The sequence below is a fragment of the Vipera berus genome (genome assembly GCF_964194415.1).
Source record: "Vipera berus genome assembly, chromosome: 4".
NCBI classification, from domain to species: domain Eukaryota; kingdom Metazoa; phylum Chordata; class Lepidosauria; order Squamata; family Viperidae; genus Vipera; species Vipera berus.
The window spans coordinates 3,787,187-3,803,969 of NC_138206.1; the positions used below are offsets into that span (position 1 = coordinate 3,787,187).

At 47.9% G+C, this 16,783-nt stretch overlaps 1 protein-coding gene across 4 annotated transcripts in view; it reads left to right on the forward strand.

Moving 5' to 3' along the window:
- The window catches only part of GDPD5 (glycerophosphodiester phosphodiesterase domain containing 5), a 76,334-nt gene that overhangs the window by 12,755 nt on the left and 46,796 nt on the right, over positions 1 to 16,783 (forward strand). For 3 of the 4 annotated variants that reach the window (XM_081327835.1, XM_081327837.1, XM_081327836.1), the window contains exon 1: positions 14,783 to 14,857. Coding sequence is in view for 1 of the 4 variants with exons in the window: in XM_081327838.1 (XP_081183964.1) it covers positions 14,754 to 14,857 (104 nt within the window). In the remaining 3 variants the exon portion in view is untranslated. Of the gene's footprint in view, positions 1 to 14,753; positions 14,858 to 16,783 lie in introns of those variants that run through there. The other variant, XM_081327838.1, reaches the window with a different exon arrangement.

Sequence of the window (16,783 nt, forward strand, 5' to 3'; positions counted from 1 at the left end):
ATTGTCTGTTAGCTCTTTCCCCCCTTCCTCCTCCCCCGGGGGGGGGAGTTTGCTTTCCAGGCTGTTGCCTTCCTTCTCTCCCCCCCCCCACCTCAACTCCTTGCCAAGGTTGTGTTCCAGAGTTTGCATCCTTCTGACAATATTAATTGCAGCTTTCAGTCTGCCTGATAAATTAGATGCAGAAAGCTTCACGTTTGTTAGGGGATGGGACGTGCACCCCACCTCTGCTCTTCCTAGCTGTCAGGATTTGAAACCGCAGCCACAAAAGGGAATCATCTCTCTCTCTCTCTCTCTCTCTCTCTCTCTCTCTCTCTCTCTCTCTCTCTCTCTCTCTCTCTCTCTCTCTCTCTCTCTCTCTCACACACACACACACACACACACACACACACACACAGCTGTCAGGATTTGAAACCACAGCCACAAAAGGGAATCACCTCTCTCTCTCTCTCTCTCTCTCTCTCTCTCTCTCACACACACACACACACACACACACACACACACACGCACCGACACAGTGTGACCGTCATAAATTGGAGTCAGTTGCCCAAGCGTCCGAATGTTGGATCAGGTGACTCTGGGGATGCTGCAACGGCCGTAAGTGTGAAAAACGGGTCAAGAGTTGCCGTTGTAAACTTTGCGCGGTCCCTAAGCGGAACGTCGTAAGCCGAGGACTGACTTGTCTCCTTGGGGTGGGGCGGGATGAGGGTAGACAAGCCAAGGATGGACTCTGTGAGCTTCGGCTGCTTCTTGTGGCAGTGAGTTCCAGACGGCTGCTGAAAATCCCTCTCTTTTCCCTCATAGCTTTTTTGGGGGGGGGTCCTCTTTGCTGCTGGGGGGGGAGCGTGGGGGTGTGTGGAGGGGGTCTCCATCAGCTTCTCTTCCTGCCTTTCTTCTGCACTTCTTTCTCTTGCGCTGCTCTGGCGTGCGGGGGGCCGGAGCTGCTCTCGGCTGACAGGCGTCCCCCCCCCCCAGGGCAACGCAACACGACGGTTCTGCTTCAGCGCCCGCCTGTGTGGAGAGGTGTCACCCGTCACAACGTGGAGGCTTTCTTAGTGAGCTCTCCCTGCCTTCACAATTCCTCTTTTGCCCTCTTCCACTAGTTTCTTTTCTTCCTTCCTTCCTTCCCGCCCTCCTTCCTTCTTTCCTTTGATCTTTCCTTCCTTCCTCTCTTCCTCGCTCTCTCCCTCCCTCCCTCCTCGTTCCCTCCTCCCTCCCTCCCTCCCTCTTCCCTTTCCTTCCTTCCTCCCTTCCTTTCTTCCTCCCTTCTTCCTTCCCTCCCTCCCTCCCTCCCACCTTCCCTCCCTCTCGCCTTCCTTCCTTCCCTCCCTTCCTCTTTTTCTTCCTTCCTTTCCTTCCTCTCTTCATCCCTCTCTCCCTTCCTTCCTCCCTCCTCCCTTCCCTCCCTCCCTCCCACCTCCTTCCTTCCACCCTTCTTCCTTCCCTTCCTCCCTCCCTCCCTCCTTCCCTCCTTTGATCCTTTCCTTCCTTCCCTCCCTCTTTTTCTTCCTTCCTTTCCTTCCTTCCTCTCTTCCTCGCTCTCTCCCTCCCTCCCTCCTCCTTCCCTTCCTTCCTCCCTCCCTCCCACCTCCTTCCTTCCTCCCTTCTTCCTTCCCTTTCTCCCTCCCTCCTTCCTTCCTTTGATCCTTTCCTTCCTTCCCTCCCTCTTTTTCTTCCTTCCTTTCCTTCCTTCCTCTCTTCCTCGCTCTCTCCCTCCCTCCCTCCTCCTTCCCTTCCTTCCTTCCTCCCTCCTCCCCTCCCTCCCTCCCTCCCACCTCCTTTCTTCGTCCCTTCTTCCTTCCCTCCCTCCTTCCTTCCTTTGATCCTTTCCTTCCTTCCCTCCCTCCCTCCTTCCCTCCTTTGATCCTTTCCTTCCTTCCCTCCCTCTTTTTCTTCTTTCCTTTCCTTCCTTCCTCTCTTCCTCGCTCTCTCCCTCCCTCCCTCCTCCTTCCCTTCCTTCCTTCCTCCCTCCTCCCTCCCTCCCTCCCTCTTCCCTTTCCTTCCTTCCTCCCTTCCTTTCTTCCTCTCTTCTTCCTTCCCTCCCTCCCTCCCTCCCTCCCACCTTCCCTCCCTCTCGCCTTCCTTCCCTCCCTTCCTCTTTTTCTTCCTTCCTTTCCTTCCTCTCTTCCTCCCTCTCTCCCTTCCTTCCTCCCTCCTCCCTTCCCTCCCTCCCTCCCACCTCCTTCCTTCCTCCCTTGTTCCTTCTCTTTCTCCCTCCCTCCTTCCCTCCCTGCCTCCCGCCCTCCTTCCTTTCTTTCCTTTGATCCTTTCCTCCCTCCCTCCTCGTTCCCTTCTCCCTCCCTCCCTTCCTCCTTTTCTTCCTCCCTCCCTCCCTCACCCCCTTCCCCTCCCTCCTTCCCTGGTTAGAAGGTTTTATAAGGGCAAGACGCTCCAGAGACCCCAGGTCAGGGAAAATGGCCACTTTGGGACAGATTTGTCAATGGAGATTCTCAACTGTCCAGGTCGTGGTTGTTCCAGCGGGGTTTTCCCTGAGGGAAACTGGAGTTTCTTGGTTTTTTTCAATCCATCAATCAAAAAAAACAACCATAAAAATAAAAATAAAAATGCAGCCAAGCCTGAAATATCACTCCTGTGATGCATCTGTTGTGCTGGATGGACGCAAAATGAACAAATGGGAAGCTTTCACAACCTTGAGATTTATCCTTGTAAAGGTGACAGCCCCCCCGAAAGCTTAAATATCTTTAATTTTTTTAAAATTAGAAGCTCAGGATCTGCTTCTTTTCTCTCTCTCTCTCCCCCCCCCCCCCCCGGTCTCTTAGAGAAAACATAAAATACTATTTCCTACTGTTTCCACCGGTTTCAAGATGCGTTTTTAAAGGCTTTTTCTCTCCCCCCCCACCGCCCCCCCACCGCTGCTGCTAGCATTTCTCCATGAATGAAAAGAAAAGCAATTTAACGCTGTGAATAATTAATAATGTTAATGCTAGGTGGTTGCCTTTTTCTTTTTTTTTTTCATCTTCGTCTGGAAACCGGATTTCCCACCCTCACACCCAGACGGGACAACGTTTGCCGACGGTCAAAGATGCCATGATTTGCCAAACTTTTCGGCCCCGCTGGTTTTCATCCTTGTGGAGGGAAGAGAGATAAGGGGGAATCTGGCTACGGTCTCTGGGGCTTTGATTTTTTGGAGACCTGTTGTGGGTTCCATCTGTCCTGCAATCAATCAATCAATCATAAATAAAATAAAATAATAAAATAAAATAAAATAAAATAAAATAATAAAATAAAATAATAAAATAAAATAAAATAAAATAAAATAAAATAAAATAAAATAAAATAAAATAAAATAAAATAAAATAAAATAAAATAAAATAAAATAAATTAAACAAATAAATAAATAAAGTTGGAAGGGACCTTGGAGGTCATCTAGTCCAACCAGGATCTGTACAGATAAGCCTTGATTTACAACCATTCGTTTAGGTCACGGGTAGGCAACCTCGGCTCTTTTATGACTCATGGACTTCAACTCCCAGAATTCCTGAGTCAGCTATGCTGACTCAGGAATTCTGGGAGTTGAAGTCCATGAGTCATAAAAGAGCCGAGGTTGCCTACCCCTGGTTTAGGTGACCGTACAAAATTACAAGAGCGTTGAAAAAAAAGGGACTTTAGGACCGTCTTTCACACGTAACGACCTTCGCAGCATCCCCGTGGTCACGGGATCGAAATCCAGACGCTTTTCCGACTGACTCATATTTATGACCCTGGCAAGTGTCTCAGGGTCGCAATGTCCCCTTTTGTGACCTTCCGGCAAGCAAAAGTCAACGGGTTGTGAAGCTGGATTCACTTCACAACCGTGTTCGTAACTTCTCGACTGCAGTGATTCACTTAACAAAGAGCGGCAAGAAAAGTTGTACAGTGGGCCCGAATTCACTGGACAGCTGTCTCCCTTAGCAAGAGAAATGTTGGGCTCTACTGTGGTCGTAAGCCGAGGACAACCTGTACTTTATGCTTGGAGTACTGGCCTGCAGAGATAGGCCTTGTCAGTAAAATGAGGACCTGGATTGTTAGGGGCAAATATGCTGACTCTGTAAACTGCTTAGAGAGGGCAGTGAAGCACTGTGAAGCGGTATATAAGTCTTAAGTGATAATGTTATCTTCCTTCCTTCTTTCCTTCCTTCCTTCCTTCTTTCCTTCCTTCCCTTCCTTTCTTTCCTCCCTCCCTCCCTCCCTTCCTTCTTTCCTTCCTTCCTTCCTTCCTTCCTTCCTTCCTCCCTCCCTCCCTCCCTCCCTCCCTTCTTTCCTTCCTTCCTTCCTTCCTCCCTCCCTCCCTCCCTCCCTCCCTCCCTCCCTTCCTCCCTTCCTTCCTTCCTTCCTTCCTTCCTTCCTTCCTTCCTTCCTTCCTTCCTTCCATGGTGGCGCAGTGGTTAGAATGCAGTAATTGCAGTCTAACTCTGCCCACAGCCGACAGTTTGATCCCGACCAGCTCAAGGTTGACTCAGCCTTCCGTCCTTCCGAAGTCAGTAAAATGAGGACCCAGATTTTTTTTGGGGGGGGGGAGGGGGGCAAATATGCTGACTCTGTAAACCGCTTAAAGTAGGCTGTAAAGCCCTGTGAAGCGGTATATAAGTCTAAGGCAGGGGTCTTCAAACTTGGCCCTTTTATGACTTGTGGACTTCAACTCCCAGAATTCCTCAGCCAGCGTGTCTGGCTGAGGAATTCTGGGAGTTGAAGTCCACAAGTCATAAAAGGGCCAAGTTTGAAGACCCCTGGTCTAAGGGCTATTGCTATTGTTTGCCCGTCATGACAAACCTTGAAACCAGCTTTCTTCCTTTGAACTTTTGGATCAGAACTGGGGTCACCTGTCAGTTAACACGGAAGCGGCACCCTCCCAAGGACGGTTTGGACGTTTGGTTGTGGAGGAAGTTTTTCTCCCACCCACCTCTTTCTTTGCAAAATGCCACCCTACGCTTAGCAACGTCACACGCTCTTTTCATCCTTCGGATGTAATTACGGGGAAGATATAGGACATATGCTTCACGAGATCTGGCTGTTGGCATAGAAATCTAAAACTCTGTAAAAAAAAAAAAGGGGAGGGGGAGAAAAAAGTTATTCATCAGATGAGACCGTTTGGCGATTAAGTGGGAAGGCAGCGGAAGGAACTTGTGACTCACGGCGGCGTTAAGTTGTCACGTCAGCACCTCTGCAACTGAACAGGCCCTGGGAGATTATCGTGCCAGGCAGAGATCAGAAAAAAGGAGGAACAAAATTGGTTTGCAAACTCCGGTTTAAATGTCTTGACACTCTCTCAGAATTCCCGTTAAAAGAGTGTGTGTGTGTGTGTGTGGGGCAAAACCGTCATAAAACAAGCTCACGTCACCACGGGGGGCGCTGCAAACGGCCGTTAAGCGTGGCTGCGTTGCCGAGCATCTGAAATGCAGTCACACATACAGCAAAGGTCCCCAATCTGTGGGCCGCAGCCCACTACCACACATGCAGCTGCATTTCTGTGTGCGCGCATGCGCACGTAAAGATGCCTGCCCCTCCCTTTCCCACCGGGCCCCCGATCTAGAAAGGTTGGGGACCCTTGATATACAGAATAAAGAATAACAGGGTTGGAAGGGACCTTGGAGGTCATCTAGTCCAGGGCTTTTCAACCAGTGGTACGGGTACCACCTGTGGTACATGGGCACCTGGCAGGTGGTACGCGGCCATCCTAGAAAAGTGGCAGCGGGGGAGGGGAATGAGCTGAACCGGGGGCAGCACCGCACAAGCCGGAGCGAGAGACGGCTGGAGCTACAGGGCTGTCGGGGCTCAGCGGAAGCGCCGGGATCAGCGCCAGGATCCAGCCGGAGCTCAGCACTGATCCTGGTGCTTCTGAGCCCAGAAGAAGCGCCGATCAGCCGGAATGTTGCAGCATCTCCAGGGTCTTGTGATTTACATTCAGATGCTTGGCAACTGATTCATATTTATGACGGTCACAGTGTCCCAGGGTCACGTGAAGTGACCAAAACCTGCTGCAACCACCCAGCAGATGGGGGGGGGCGAATAAAAACCAAACACCCCCCCACCCCACCCCCGCTGCCAATCCTCAACAGAAATGCTCACAACAATGAAAACTTTGGATAAAAAAACGCCGCCGGGCGGGCAGGCAGGTGTCTTGCTCGGCTGTGGCTTGGGGGGCACTTTGTTCAGGGCCATTGTAACTTCTAACAGTCACCAAGCGAACTGTTGTAAGTTGACGACTACCTGTACTTCATCACTTTTTTTCTTTTGGTTTTTTTTTTTTGGTCATGAAGTTTTTGACACCTTGCTAGGCGACTGGTGGTACTCAGATGTTGCTCTATCCTAAAAATGGTACGATGGGTGAAAAGGTTGAAAAGCCCTGATCTAGTCCAACCCCTTGCTCAGGCAGGAAACCCTATACCATTCCAGACAAATGGCTGTCCAGTCTCTTCTTAAAAGCTTCCAATGTTGGAGCATTCACAGCTTCTGTAGGCAAGTCGTTCCACTGGTTAATTGTTCTCACTGTCAGGAAGTTTCACCTTATTTCTAGATTACTTCTCTCCTTGATTGGTTTCCATTCGTTGCTTCTTGTCCTGCCTTCGGGTTTCTTTGGAGAATAGCTTGACTCCCTCTTCTTTGGGGCAGCCCCTGAGATATTGGAAGGCTGCTATTAGGTCACCTCACATCCCTCTTTTCATTCAACCCAGGGGTAGGCAACCTCTGCTCTTTTATGACGTGTGGACTTCAACTCCCAGAATTCCTGAGCCAGCATGGGGGAACTATGGCCCCTTCATGACTCGTGGACTTCAACTCCCAGAATTCCTCAGCCAGCGTGGGGAACTATGGCCCCTTCATGACTCGTGGACTTCAACTCCCAGAATTCCTGAGCCAGCATGGGGGAAACTTTGGCCCCTTCACGACTTGTGGACTTCAACTCCCAGAATTCCTGAGCCAGCATGGGGGAACTATGGCCCCTTCATGACTCGTGGACTTCAACTCCTAGAATTCCTGAGCCAGCATGGCTCATCTTGGAAACCTCTCCCTTTCCCCTCAGCATGGCTGGCTGAGGAATTCTGGGAGTTGAAGTCCACGAGTCATAAAAGATCCAAGGTTGCCTACCCCTGAACTAGACAAACCCAATTCCTTCATATGGTTTAGCCTCCAATCCCCTAATCATCTTTGTTGCTCTTCTCTGCACTCTTTCTAGAACAGAGGTCCCCAACCTTTTAGGCACCAGGGACCGGTTCCGTGGAGAGAGGTTTTTCCGCGGATCAGAGGGTGCGTGGTTTTGTGTGCTGCCTGCATCTCACAGATGGGGCTTTGCTTCTTTGTCCGGACCGGTTGCTGGCATGCCACGGCCCGGTACCAGTCCACGGCCCGGGGGTTGGGGACCTCAGTTCTAGAGTCTCAACGTCTTTTTTAGATCGTGGTGACCAAAACTGGACGCAGCATTCCAAGTGTGGCCTTACCAAGGCCTTGTAAAGTGGCATTAAACACTTCACGTGATCTTGATTCTCTCCCGCTGTTGATGCGGTCTAGGATTGTGTCGGGGTTTTTTTGGCAGCTGTTCATTTTCCAGAATAGAAGGATGTCAGTCCGATCTCGCCCACTCCACCCCACCCCACCCCTTCTCCATGCTTGCTCGCCTGGTTTACGTGATTGATAAGGCAGCTTCCTCTGGGCAGGGCGCTCATTTTTATGACCTAAATAAATCACATTAAATAGCGCACTGTCAGAAAACATTGCGGAAAAGAAAATTGTGCCCTCCTCCTGAACGTGGCTTGAGTAGAAGATGGATGGAAATATTTCTCAAAAAGGCCATCCGCATTGGTAGCTGTGGCTGTATTACTGGCTACGCAGGGGGTCCTTGACCTATGACCGTCATAGACGCCTGTCCATTACAGAAGGATTCCAAATCAGGTCCCACGGTGTGAGCAGCCTGGTTTTAGGACCGTGTTCTTTTTCTTTCGTGGCGGTGGCCGTTAAGCACATGCGGTTGTAAAACAGACTGGTTTGTACAACCGCCGCATTTTTAACCACCGATTTTTAACAACACAATTTACACAGCCAACGTTGGGGGGTTGTTAAGAAAACCCTCTGCTTGGCTGTGGGGCGGTTTTTGCTTCCGTGTTTCGGCAAAATTATTATAAAATGGGGGGGTTCACTTGATCATGGACGCTGCAAACGTACAGAAGTGGGGTTGTGTTGCGGTGCACCCAAAGTGCAAATCACGTGACACACACCCACACACCTGTGTCTTTCTGCTTACCAAGAGATTTCCTGCTCAATGGACAGAGAGGCAGAGAGGGCCCTTATCTGTAATTTTTGTCTCCCCTCCCCTTCTTTTGGGCAAAAACAAACCGTGTTATAACAATGTGGTTTCTGCAGTTTAAGGAGCATATATAGACCAGGCTACAGGTAGTCCTTGAAGTATGACCAGAATTGAGCGCAAGTTTTCTGTTGCAAAACAAGACAGCTGTTAAGTGAGTTTTGCCCTGTTTTGCGACCGTTCTTGCCATAATTGTTAAGTGCATTTAGCGAAGTTAGTAACACGATTGTTAAATGAATCTGGCTTTCCCATTGACTGTGCTTGTCAGAAATTCGCAAAATTCACGTGACCTTAGGACACCGCGACTGTCATAAATAGGAGTCAGTTGCCCAGCGTCCGAGTTTTGATTCATGTGACCAAATCTTTCCATTCCACACCATTCGGTCGGAGCTCGAAGAAGCTTCTTGGATGTCCGTAGAGATTCTCACTCATCCAGGTCACGGTTGTCCCAAAGGTGCTTTTTCAGGAGGCAACTGGACTTCCTTGTTTTTCTTTTGAAGACGTTTTGCTTCTCATCCTAGAAGCTTCTTCAGCTCTGACTGGATGGTGGGGAATGGAAGGATTTATACTCCTTCCAGACATCTGGTCATTTGCATCCTTTTGGAGGGTCGTTGAGGCCACTTGGAGGTTTGTCTGTGTCCTCGGGGCCACCTGAGTGGTGTAAATGGGCGTGGAGCCTTCTTGGAACTGCGGAAAGGACTGTGCTGTATAAACGTAGATAAACCTTCAAGTGGCCTCAACGACGACTCTCTAAAAGGATGCAAACGGCCGGCTGTCTGCAAGGAGTATAAATCCTTCCACTCCCCACCATCCACTCAGAGCGGAAGAAGCTTCTTGGATGAGAAGCGAAACGTCTTCAAAGAAAAACTCAAAAGGTGCTTTTTCAGGAGGCAACTGGACTTCGTTTTTCTTTGAAGACCTTTCACTTCTCCAAGAAGCTTCTTTGGCTCTGACTAGATGGAAGGAAATGGAAGGGCTTATATTCCTTGCAGACAGTTGGTCATTTGCATCCTTTTAGACTAGAGGGTTGTTGAGACCACTTGGAAGCTTGTCTGTGTCCTCATTTTGAACGGACTCAGGGCAGAAAACATCCTGCAGTCCCAAGAAGGCTTCATACCTATTTGCACCACTCAGGTGACCCTGAGGACACAGATAAGCCTCCAGGTGGCCTCAACGACCCTCTTAAAAGAAAGCAAATGACCAGCGGTCTGCAAGGAGTATAAATGCATCCGTTCCCCCACCATCCAGTCAGAGCAGAAGAAGCTCCTTGGAGGAGAAGCCAAACGAAAACATGAAAGTCCAGTTGCCTCCTGAGGAAGCACCTTTGGGACAAAGCAGAGGCTGGATTTCTGCATTCGCTGACCGAAAGGACACAGAGCTGGCAAATTTATTAGCTCGTAAAACTGCCGCTGTTACATTTGGAGCGAGAATTATGTTTCCTTGAGTCAAAGCTTGCAGCGAATAAATGCTGGCTCTGGGGTTTGCAGTGCTAACACATACCTTTCAGTTCCCATTAATTTTATCCTTTTTTACCCCCCTTAATAAAGACAGAGGCCTCTGTAATACTGCGAGAGACAGGAGACAGGAAATTTTGAAAAAGACATAGGGTAGCTGGGGTGAGCAGGTGGGTTGATGGTTTGCTGTAGCTGGCCAACAGCAGGGACCTCGGAGATGGAAGGGAAAAATGTATTCAGTCCTATAGTCCTTGTTTCTCTCTTTTTTAAAATAAACTTTTAGCATAGAATATCAGAGTTGAAAGGGGCCTTGGAGGTCTTCTAGTCCAACCAACTCTGTTTATTCTATTCTATTCTGTTCTAGTCTAGCCTAGTCTATATTTTGTATTCTATTTCATATTTTCTATTCCATTCCATTCCATTCCATTCCATTCCATTCCATTCCATTCCATTCCATTCTATTCTATTCTATTCTATTCTATTCTATTCTATTCTATTCTATTCTATTCTATTCTATTCTATTCCTATTTCTTATTCTATTCTATTCCTATTTCTTATTCTATTCTATTCCTATTTCTTATTCTATTCTATTCTATTCTATTCTATTCTATTCTATTCTATTCTATTCTATTCTATTCTATTCTATTCTATTCTATTCTATTCTATTCCCTATTCTACTCTATTCTATTCCTATACTTTATTCTTATTCTACTCTACTCTACTCTACTCTACTCTACTCTACTCTACTCTACTCTACTCTACTCTACTCTACTCTACTCTACTCTACTCTACTCTGTAGTCTACTACTCTATTTCTATTTCTATTCAATATTTATTATAAAAAAGAGAGAAAAAAGGACAATAGAACAATATTTTTTTTCCTTCCATCTCAGAGGTCCCTGCTGTTGGCCAACTATGAACAAACCATCAACCATTTTTAGTGAAAAGTTTGTAAAAGGAGATAAAAAACAGCCGATGCAAAAGGAGGTAAGCATGAAAGAAAGGGAGAAGTGCAAAAAAGGAAAGATGCAAAGAAATCGAGGCAGCTTCCGATATTCTTTGAAGCAAATAGAAGCTTAAGGATAAAATTATCTCTTACTCTGTGGTTACAAAAGGAAATTCCCCCCCCCCCCGGTTATCTATTTTTTCCTAATTATCAAACTACAAATCCTAAATTCTTTTTTTCTCTCTCTATTTCTTCAAAAAAATCTATAAGGGTTTCCATTCAGCAAAAAAATTACATAGAGGTGTAGTCCTTGACTTACAACCATTTTTTTAGTGACTGAGGTTGCAGTGGCATTGGAAAAAAGTGACTTGTGACCATTTTTCACACTTAATGACCATTGCAGCATCCCCGTGTTCACGTGATCAAAATTCAGACTCCTGGCAACTGACATTTATGACGGTCGCAGTGTCCTGGCGGTCAAGTGATCTCCTTTTGCGACCTTCTGATAAGCAAAGTCAATGGGGGAAGCCAGATTCACTTAACAACGTGTTACTAACTGAACAACTGCAGTGATTCACTTATCAACTGTGGCAAGAAAGGCTGTAAAATGGAGCCAAACTCACTTAAGAACTCTCTCTCTCTTAGCAGGAGAAATTTTGGGCTCAAGTATAGTTCTAACTCAAGGACTACCTGTACTTAATTTTGGGGTGTAATGCAGGGGTCTTCAAACTTGGCCCTTTTATGACTTGTGGACTTCAACTCCCAGAATTCCTCAGCCAGCGTGAGGGAACTATGACCCTTTTATGACTTGGGGACTTCAACTCCCAGAATTCCTCAGCCAGCGTGAGGGAACTATGACCCTTTTATGACTTGTGGACTTCAACTCCCAGAATTCCTCAGCCAGCGTGAGGGAACTATGACCCTTTTATGACTTGTGGACTTCAACTCCCAGAATTCCTCAGCAGCGTGAGGGAACTATGACCCTTTTATGACTTGTGGACTTCAACTCCCAGAATTCCTCAGCCAGCGTGAGGGAACTATGACCCCTTTTATGACTTGTGGACTTCAACTCCCAGAATTCCTCAGCCAGCGTGAGGGAACTATGACCCTTTTATGACTTGTGGACTTCAACTCCCAGAATTCCTCAGCCAGCGTGAGGGAACTATGACCCTTTTATGACTTGTGGACTTCAACTCCCAGAATTCCTCAGCCAGCGTGAGGGAACTATGACCCTTTTATGACTTGTGGACTTCAACTGCCAGAAATCCTCAGCCAGTGTGAAGGAACTATGACCCTTTTATGACTTGTGGACTTCAACTCCCAGAATTCCTCAGCCAGTGTGCCTTGCTGAGGAATTCTGGGAGTTGAAGTCCACAAGTCATAAAAGGGTCAAGTTTGAAGACCCCTGTTCTAATAGATGGCATTTGGGAGCATTGTTTCAGCTGTAGGCCTTGTGGGCCAACGTTGTGATGTCTCGCTTAGCAACAGAAACTTTGGTCTCAATTGTGGTCATAAGTTGAGGACTATCTATATATAATGTCTTTCTCCAATCAGGGAGATCACTTTAGCCATCTTCGCCAGTCCCACCGTCTTCATCAACCATTCCTCCATTGCGGGTACTCCACTGTTTCTCAACCTCAGTAACTTTTATGATGGGTGGACTTCAGCTCCCAGAATTCCCCAGCCAGCCTCTTCCAGTTACATGCTTGGCTGAAGAAACGCTCCATGAAGTTTTGCAGTTTTTATAAATCTTTAAACCAGGTGTTCCCAACCCCTCTGGTCTGTGGACCAATTTAATTTAATAATTTAATAATTTGATTTCTATACCGCCCTTCTCCCGAAGGACTCAGGGCGGTGAACAGGGCAATACACAATAAAAATCAAATACAAAAATTAAAAAGCCATTAAACATCATGCCCATAAAATCAATACATATTAAAGTTAAAACTATTTATAAAAACCCAACCCCATCCCGTCAGACCAGGCCAGCTTGTTCAAAAAAGAAAGTTTTGAGATCGCGCCAGAAGGAGCGAAGGTTGGGGGCCGTCCGGAGCTCGACCGACAAGCGGTTCCAGAGGTCTGGCGCACCCACAGAGAACGCTCTCCCCCTGGGGGCCACCAATCGGCATTCTTTGATCGGCGGCACCCTGAGGAGGCCCTCTCTGTGGGAGCGCACTGGACGGAGGGAAGTTGACGCCGGCCGCAGGTGTTGCCGTAGGTAATCCGGACCCATGCCATGAAGGGCTTTGTAAGTCATAACTAACACCTTGAACCTCACCCGGAGAGCAACCGGTAGCCAATGCAGCTCGCGGAGCAAAGGTGTAACATGGGAGTATCGGGAAACTCCCAAGACAACTCGCGCGGCTGCATTCTGCACCAGTTGGAGTCTCCGGGTGGACCTCAAGGGCAGCCCCATGTAGAGAGCATTACAGTAGTCTAGACGAGAGGTCACGAGCGCATGAGTGACTGTACGCAAGGCATCCCGGTCTAGATAGGGCCGCAACTGGCGCACCAGGCGAACCTGGTCCCAGAATGGGTCCCAGAATGCCAGCAACCATTCCGCACAAATAAACAAAAGTCCCATCCGTGGGATGCAGACAGCACACAAAACCACACACTCTCAGGTCCACGGACCGGTCCCTGGGGCCCCAAAGATTGGGGACCTCTGCTTTAGACCATCTGGACAACGGTTAAGATGGGTGGACTTCAACTCCCAGAATTCCCAGCCGTGGCCAAGTTGGTTATAGAATTCTGGGAGTTGCCGAGGCCAGACGGGAAGAGGCTGCCTAAAAGATTTAGGCATTACAGGGTGTCCTCGACTTGCAGCAGAGCATTTAGTGGCCGTTCAAAGTTAACGACGGCACGGGAAAAAGGGACTTGTGACTGTTTCTCACACTTAACAACCGTTGCAGCATCCCCCGGGGGTCACGTGATCGAAATGTGGATGCTTGGCAGCTGACTCAGATCTATGACGGTCGCAGTGTCCCAGGGTCACTGTGATCCCCTTTTGCGACCTTCTGATAAAAGTCTGAAATGGTATAGGGTTTCCTGCCTGAGCAGGGGGTTGGACTAAATGATCTCCAAGGTACCTTCCAACAACTACTACTTCTTCTTCTTCTTCTTCTTCTTCTTCTTCTCCTTCTTCTTCTTCTTCTTCTTCTTCTTCTTCTTCTTCTTCTTCTTCTTCTTCTTCTTCTCCTTCTCCTTCTCCTTCTCCTTCTCCTCCTTCTCCTTCTCCTTCTCCTTCTCCTTCTCCTTCTCCTTCTTTTTCTCCTTCTTCTTCTTCTTCTTCTTCTTCTTCTTCTTCTTCTTCTTCTTCTTCTTCTTCTTCTTCTTCTTCTCCTTCTCCTTCTCCTTCTCCTTCTCCTCCTTCTCCTTCTCCTTCTCCTTCTCCTTCTCCTCCTTCTCCTTCTCCTTCTCCTTCTCCTTCTCCTTCTCCTTCTTTTTCTCCTTCTTCTTCTTCTTCTTCTTCTTCTTCTTCTTCTTCTTCTTCTTCTTCTTCTTCTTCTTCTTCTTCTTCTTCTTCTTCTTCTTCTTCTCCTTCTTCTCCTTCTTTTCCTTCTTCTCCTTCTCCTTCTCCTTCTCCTCCTTCTCCTTCTCCTTCTCCTTCTCCTTCTCCTTCTCCTTCTCCTTCTCCTTCTCCTTTTTCTTTTTCTTCTTCTCCTGTTGTTGTTGTTGTTGATATTATTATTATTTATTATGTCAATGGGGAAGCCAGACTCACTTAACAACCATGTTACTAACTTAACAACTGCAGGGGTTCACTTAACAACTGTGTTAAGGAAGGCCGTAAAATGAAGCAAACTGACTCAACAACTGTCTCACTTAGCCACAAAAACCATGGCCTCAATTGTGGTCATAAGTCGAGGGACTATCTGTATATCTTCTTAGTTCTACATCGAGATGCTGGAGATTGAAGTTGAAAAAAATCTTTTGAATGGAACTAGATTTAATGCAAAGTGTTCAACCCTTTCACCGGATCTTCCTGCCTATTGTGTGCCCGTTAACTATATTGTAATCAATTTGTCTCTTTTGTGTTTGTGTTTGTGTTTGTGTCTTCACAGTGGGAACGCCTCTGGTTCTTACTCCTCACCTTTTCTTTCTTCCTGACCCTGGTCTGGTTCTACTTTTGGTGGGAAGTTCACAACGACTACAATGAAATCAACTGGTAAGTCCGAAAAGTAGTAGCAACAAGCCCAGAATCCTTAGCATGCAGCACCCCCTCCCCCAATCAGATGCCCTCCTGATGTGGACCCCTGGAAAGGATGGGAGTTTGAAGCCCACCGGGGTATCTGGTGAGAACCTGCCTGAAGAAGCTGGCTAAATAATAGTAAAAAGAAGAGAATATTTGTAGCTCAAGATTGCACTGTGAGGGTCCTTGGTTCTCTCTGAGCTGGGTGGTTTTCTTGCAGACGTTTCATGACCCAACTAGGGAACGTCATCAGTACTAAAAGTGCTAATTTGCTGAAGCACTAAATAACAACTCAATCAATGATCCACCAACTCAGACAAACAAACAATAAACAATAGCCTAATCAAGGGACTACAAAGAACATTCCCACCAACACTGACAGGGCAAGCCATTTGTATGTAAAAAATAAGGGCAAACCCCCCTCCCTTCTACAACTGATGGTGTTACCTAGTTGGGTCATGAAACGTCTGCAACAACGTCTGAAACAACCAAGCTCAGCACCAAGGACCCCACAGTTCTCCTCCTCCTCCTCCTCCTCCTCCTCCTCCTCCTCCTCCTCCTCCTCCTCCTCCCACAAGCCCCCCTCCCTTCTACCACTGATGGCGTTACCTAGTTGGGTCATGAAACGTCTGCAAGGAAACAACCAAGCTCAGCACCAAGGACCCCACAATCGTCGTCGTCGTCCTCCTCCTCCTCCCCCTCCCACAAGCCCCCCTCCCTTCTACCACTGATGGCGTTACCTAGTTGGGTCATGAAACATCTGCAAGGAAACAACCAAGCTCAGAGAGCACCAAGGACCCCACAGTTCTCCTCCTCCTCCTCCTCCTCCTCCTCCCACAAGCCCCCCTCCCTTCTACCACTGATGGTGTTACCTAGTTGGGTCATGAAACGTCTGCAACAACGTCTGAAACAACCAAGCTCAGCACCAAGGACCCCACAGTTCTCCTCCTCCTCCTCCCCCTCCTCCTCCTCCTCCTCCTCCCACAAGCCCCCCTCCCTTCTACCACTGATGGCGTTACCTAGTTGGGTCATGAAACGTCTGCAAGGAAACAACCAAGCTCAGCACCAAGGACCCCACAATCGTCGTCGTCGTCCTCCTCCTCCTCCCCCTCCCACAAGCCCCCCTCCCTTCTACCACTGATGGCGTTACCTAGTTGGGTCATGAAACATCTGCAAGGAAACAACCAAGCTCAGAGAGCACCAAGGACCCCACAGTTCTCCTCCTCCTCCTCTTCCTCCTCCCACAAGCCCCCCTCCCTTCTACCACTGATGGTGTTACCTAGTTGGGTCATGAAACGCCTGCAAGAAAACCAGCCAGCTCAGAGAGTAGCAAGAAGCCCAGAATAACCAAGAGACTTGCTCAGCAGATCTGGGTTCCATTCATAAAAAAAGCTCAAATATATGCAAGCCTTAGGTGGAGTAGTTGTGCAAAGATTTCTTTCTCCAGAGCAGGAAGAAACAGTACTTAGCATTTAAATTGCATCTACAACGGGTGGCCGAGTCTCCTTTCCTTAAACCTATTCCCATTCGGACTACCGCAGCGCCACTTGTACGGGGCCAACCCTTGAAGAGTGTTTGGGAAATGCCCTGGGTGGTTTTTCCAGTCCTGCCTTTGTTGACATTGTCGGCTATTCTGGGCCAAATTGTGTTGGCTGTCCTTTTGCTCCAGGGCACAATTCAAGGTGACAGTTGAGCGTGTATCCTTACCGCAGTCGCAAATTCTACCGAAAGGAATGTGCAAATTCAGAATTTCAGGAGCACAAACGTGAACGTCTTTTTTATTAACTTGTTTTAATTCTGTAATGAAATTAAAAGTCCAATCAGCATTCTGCGTTCCCCGGTCGGAAAGATATGCTAAACATCCTCCCTGGCCTGTCTGGTGTAAACAAAACAACACAACAC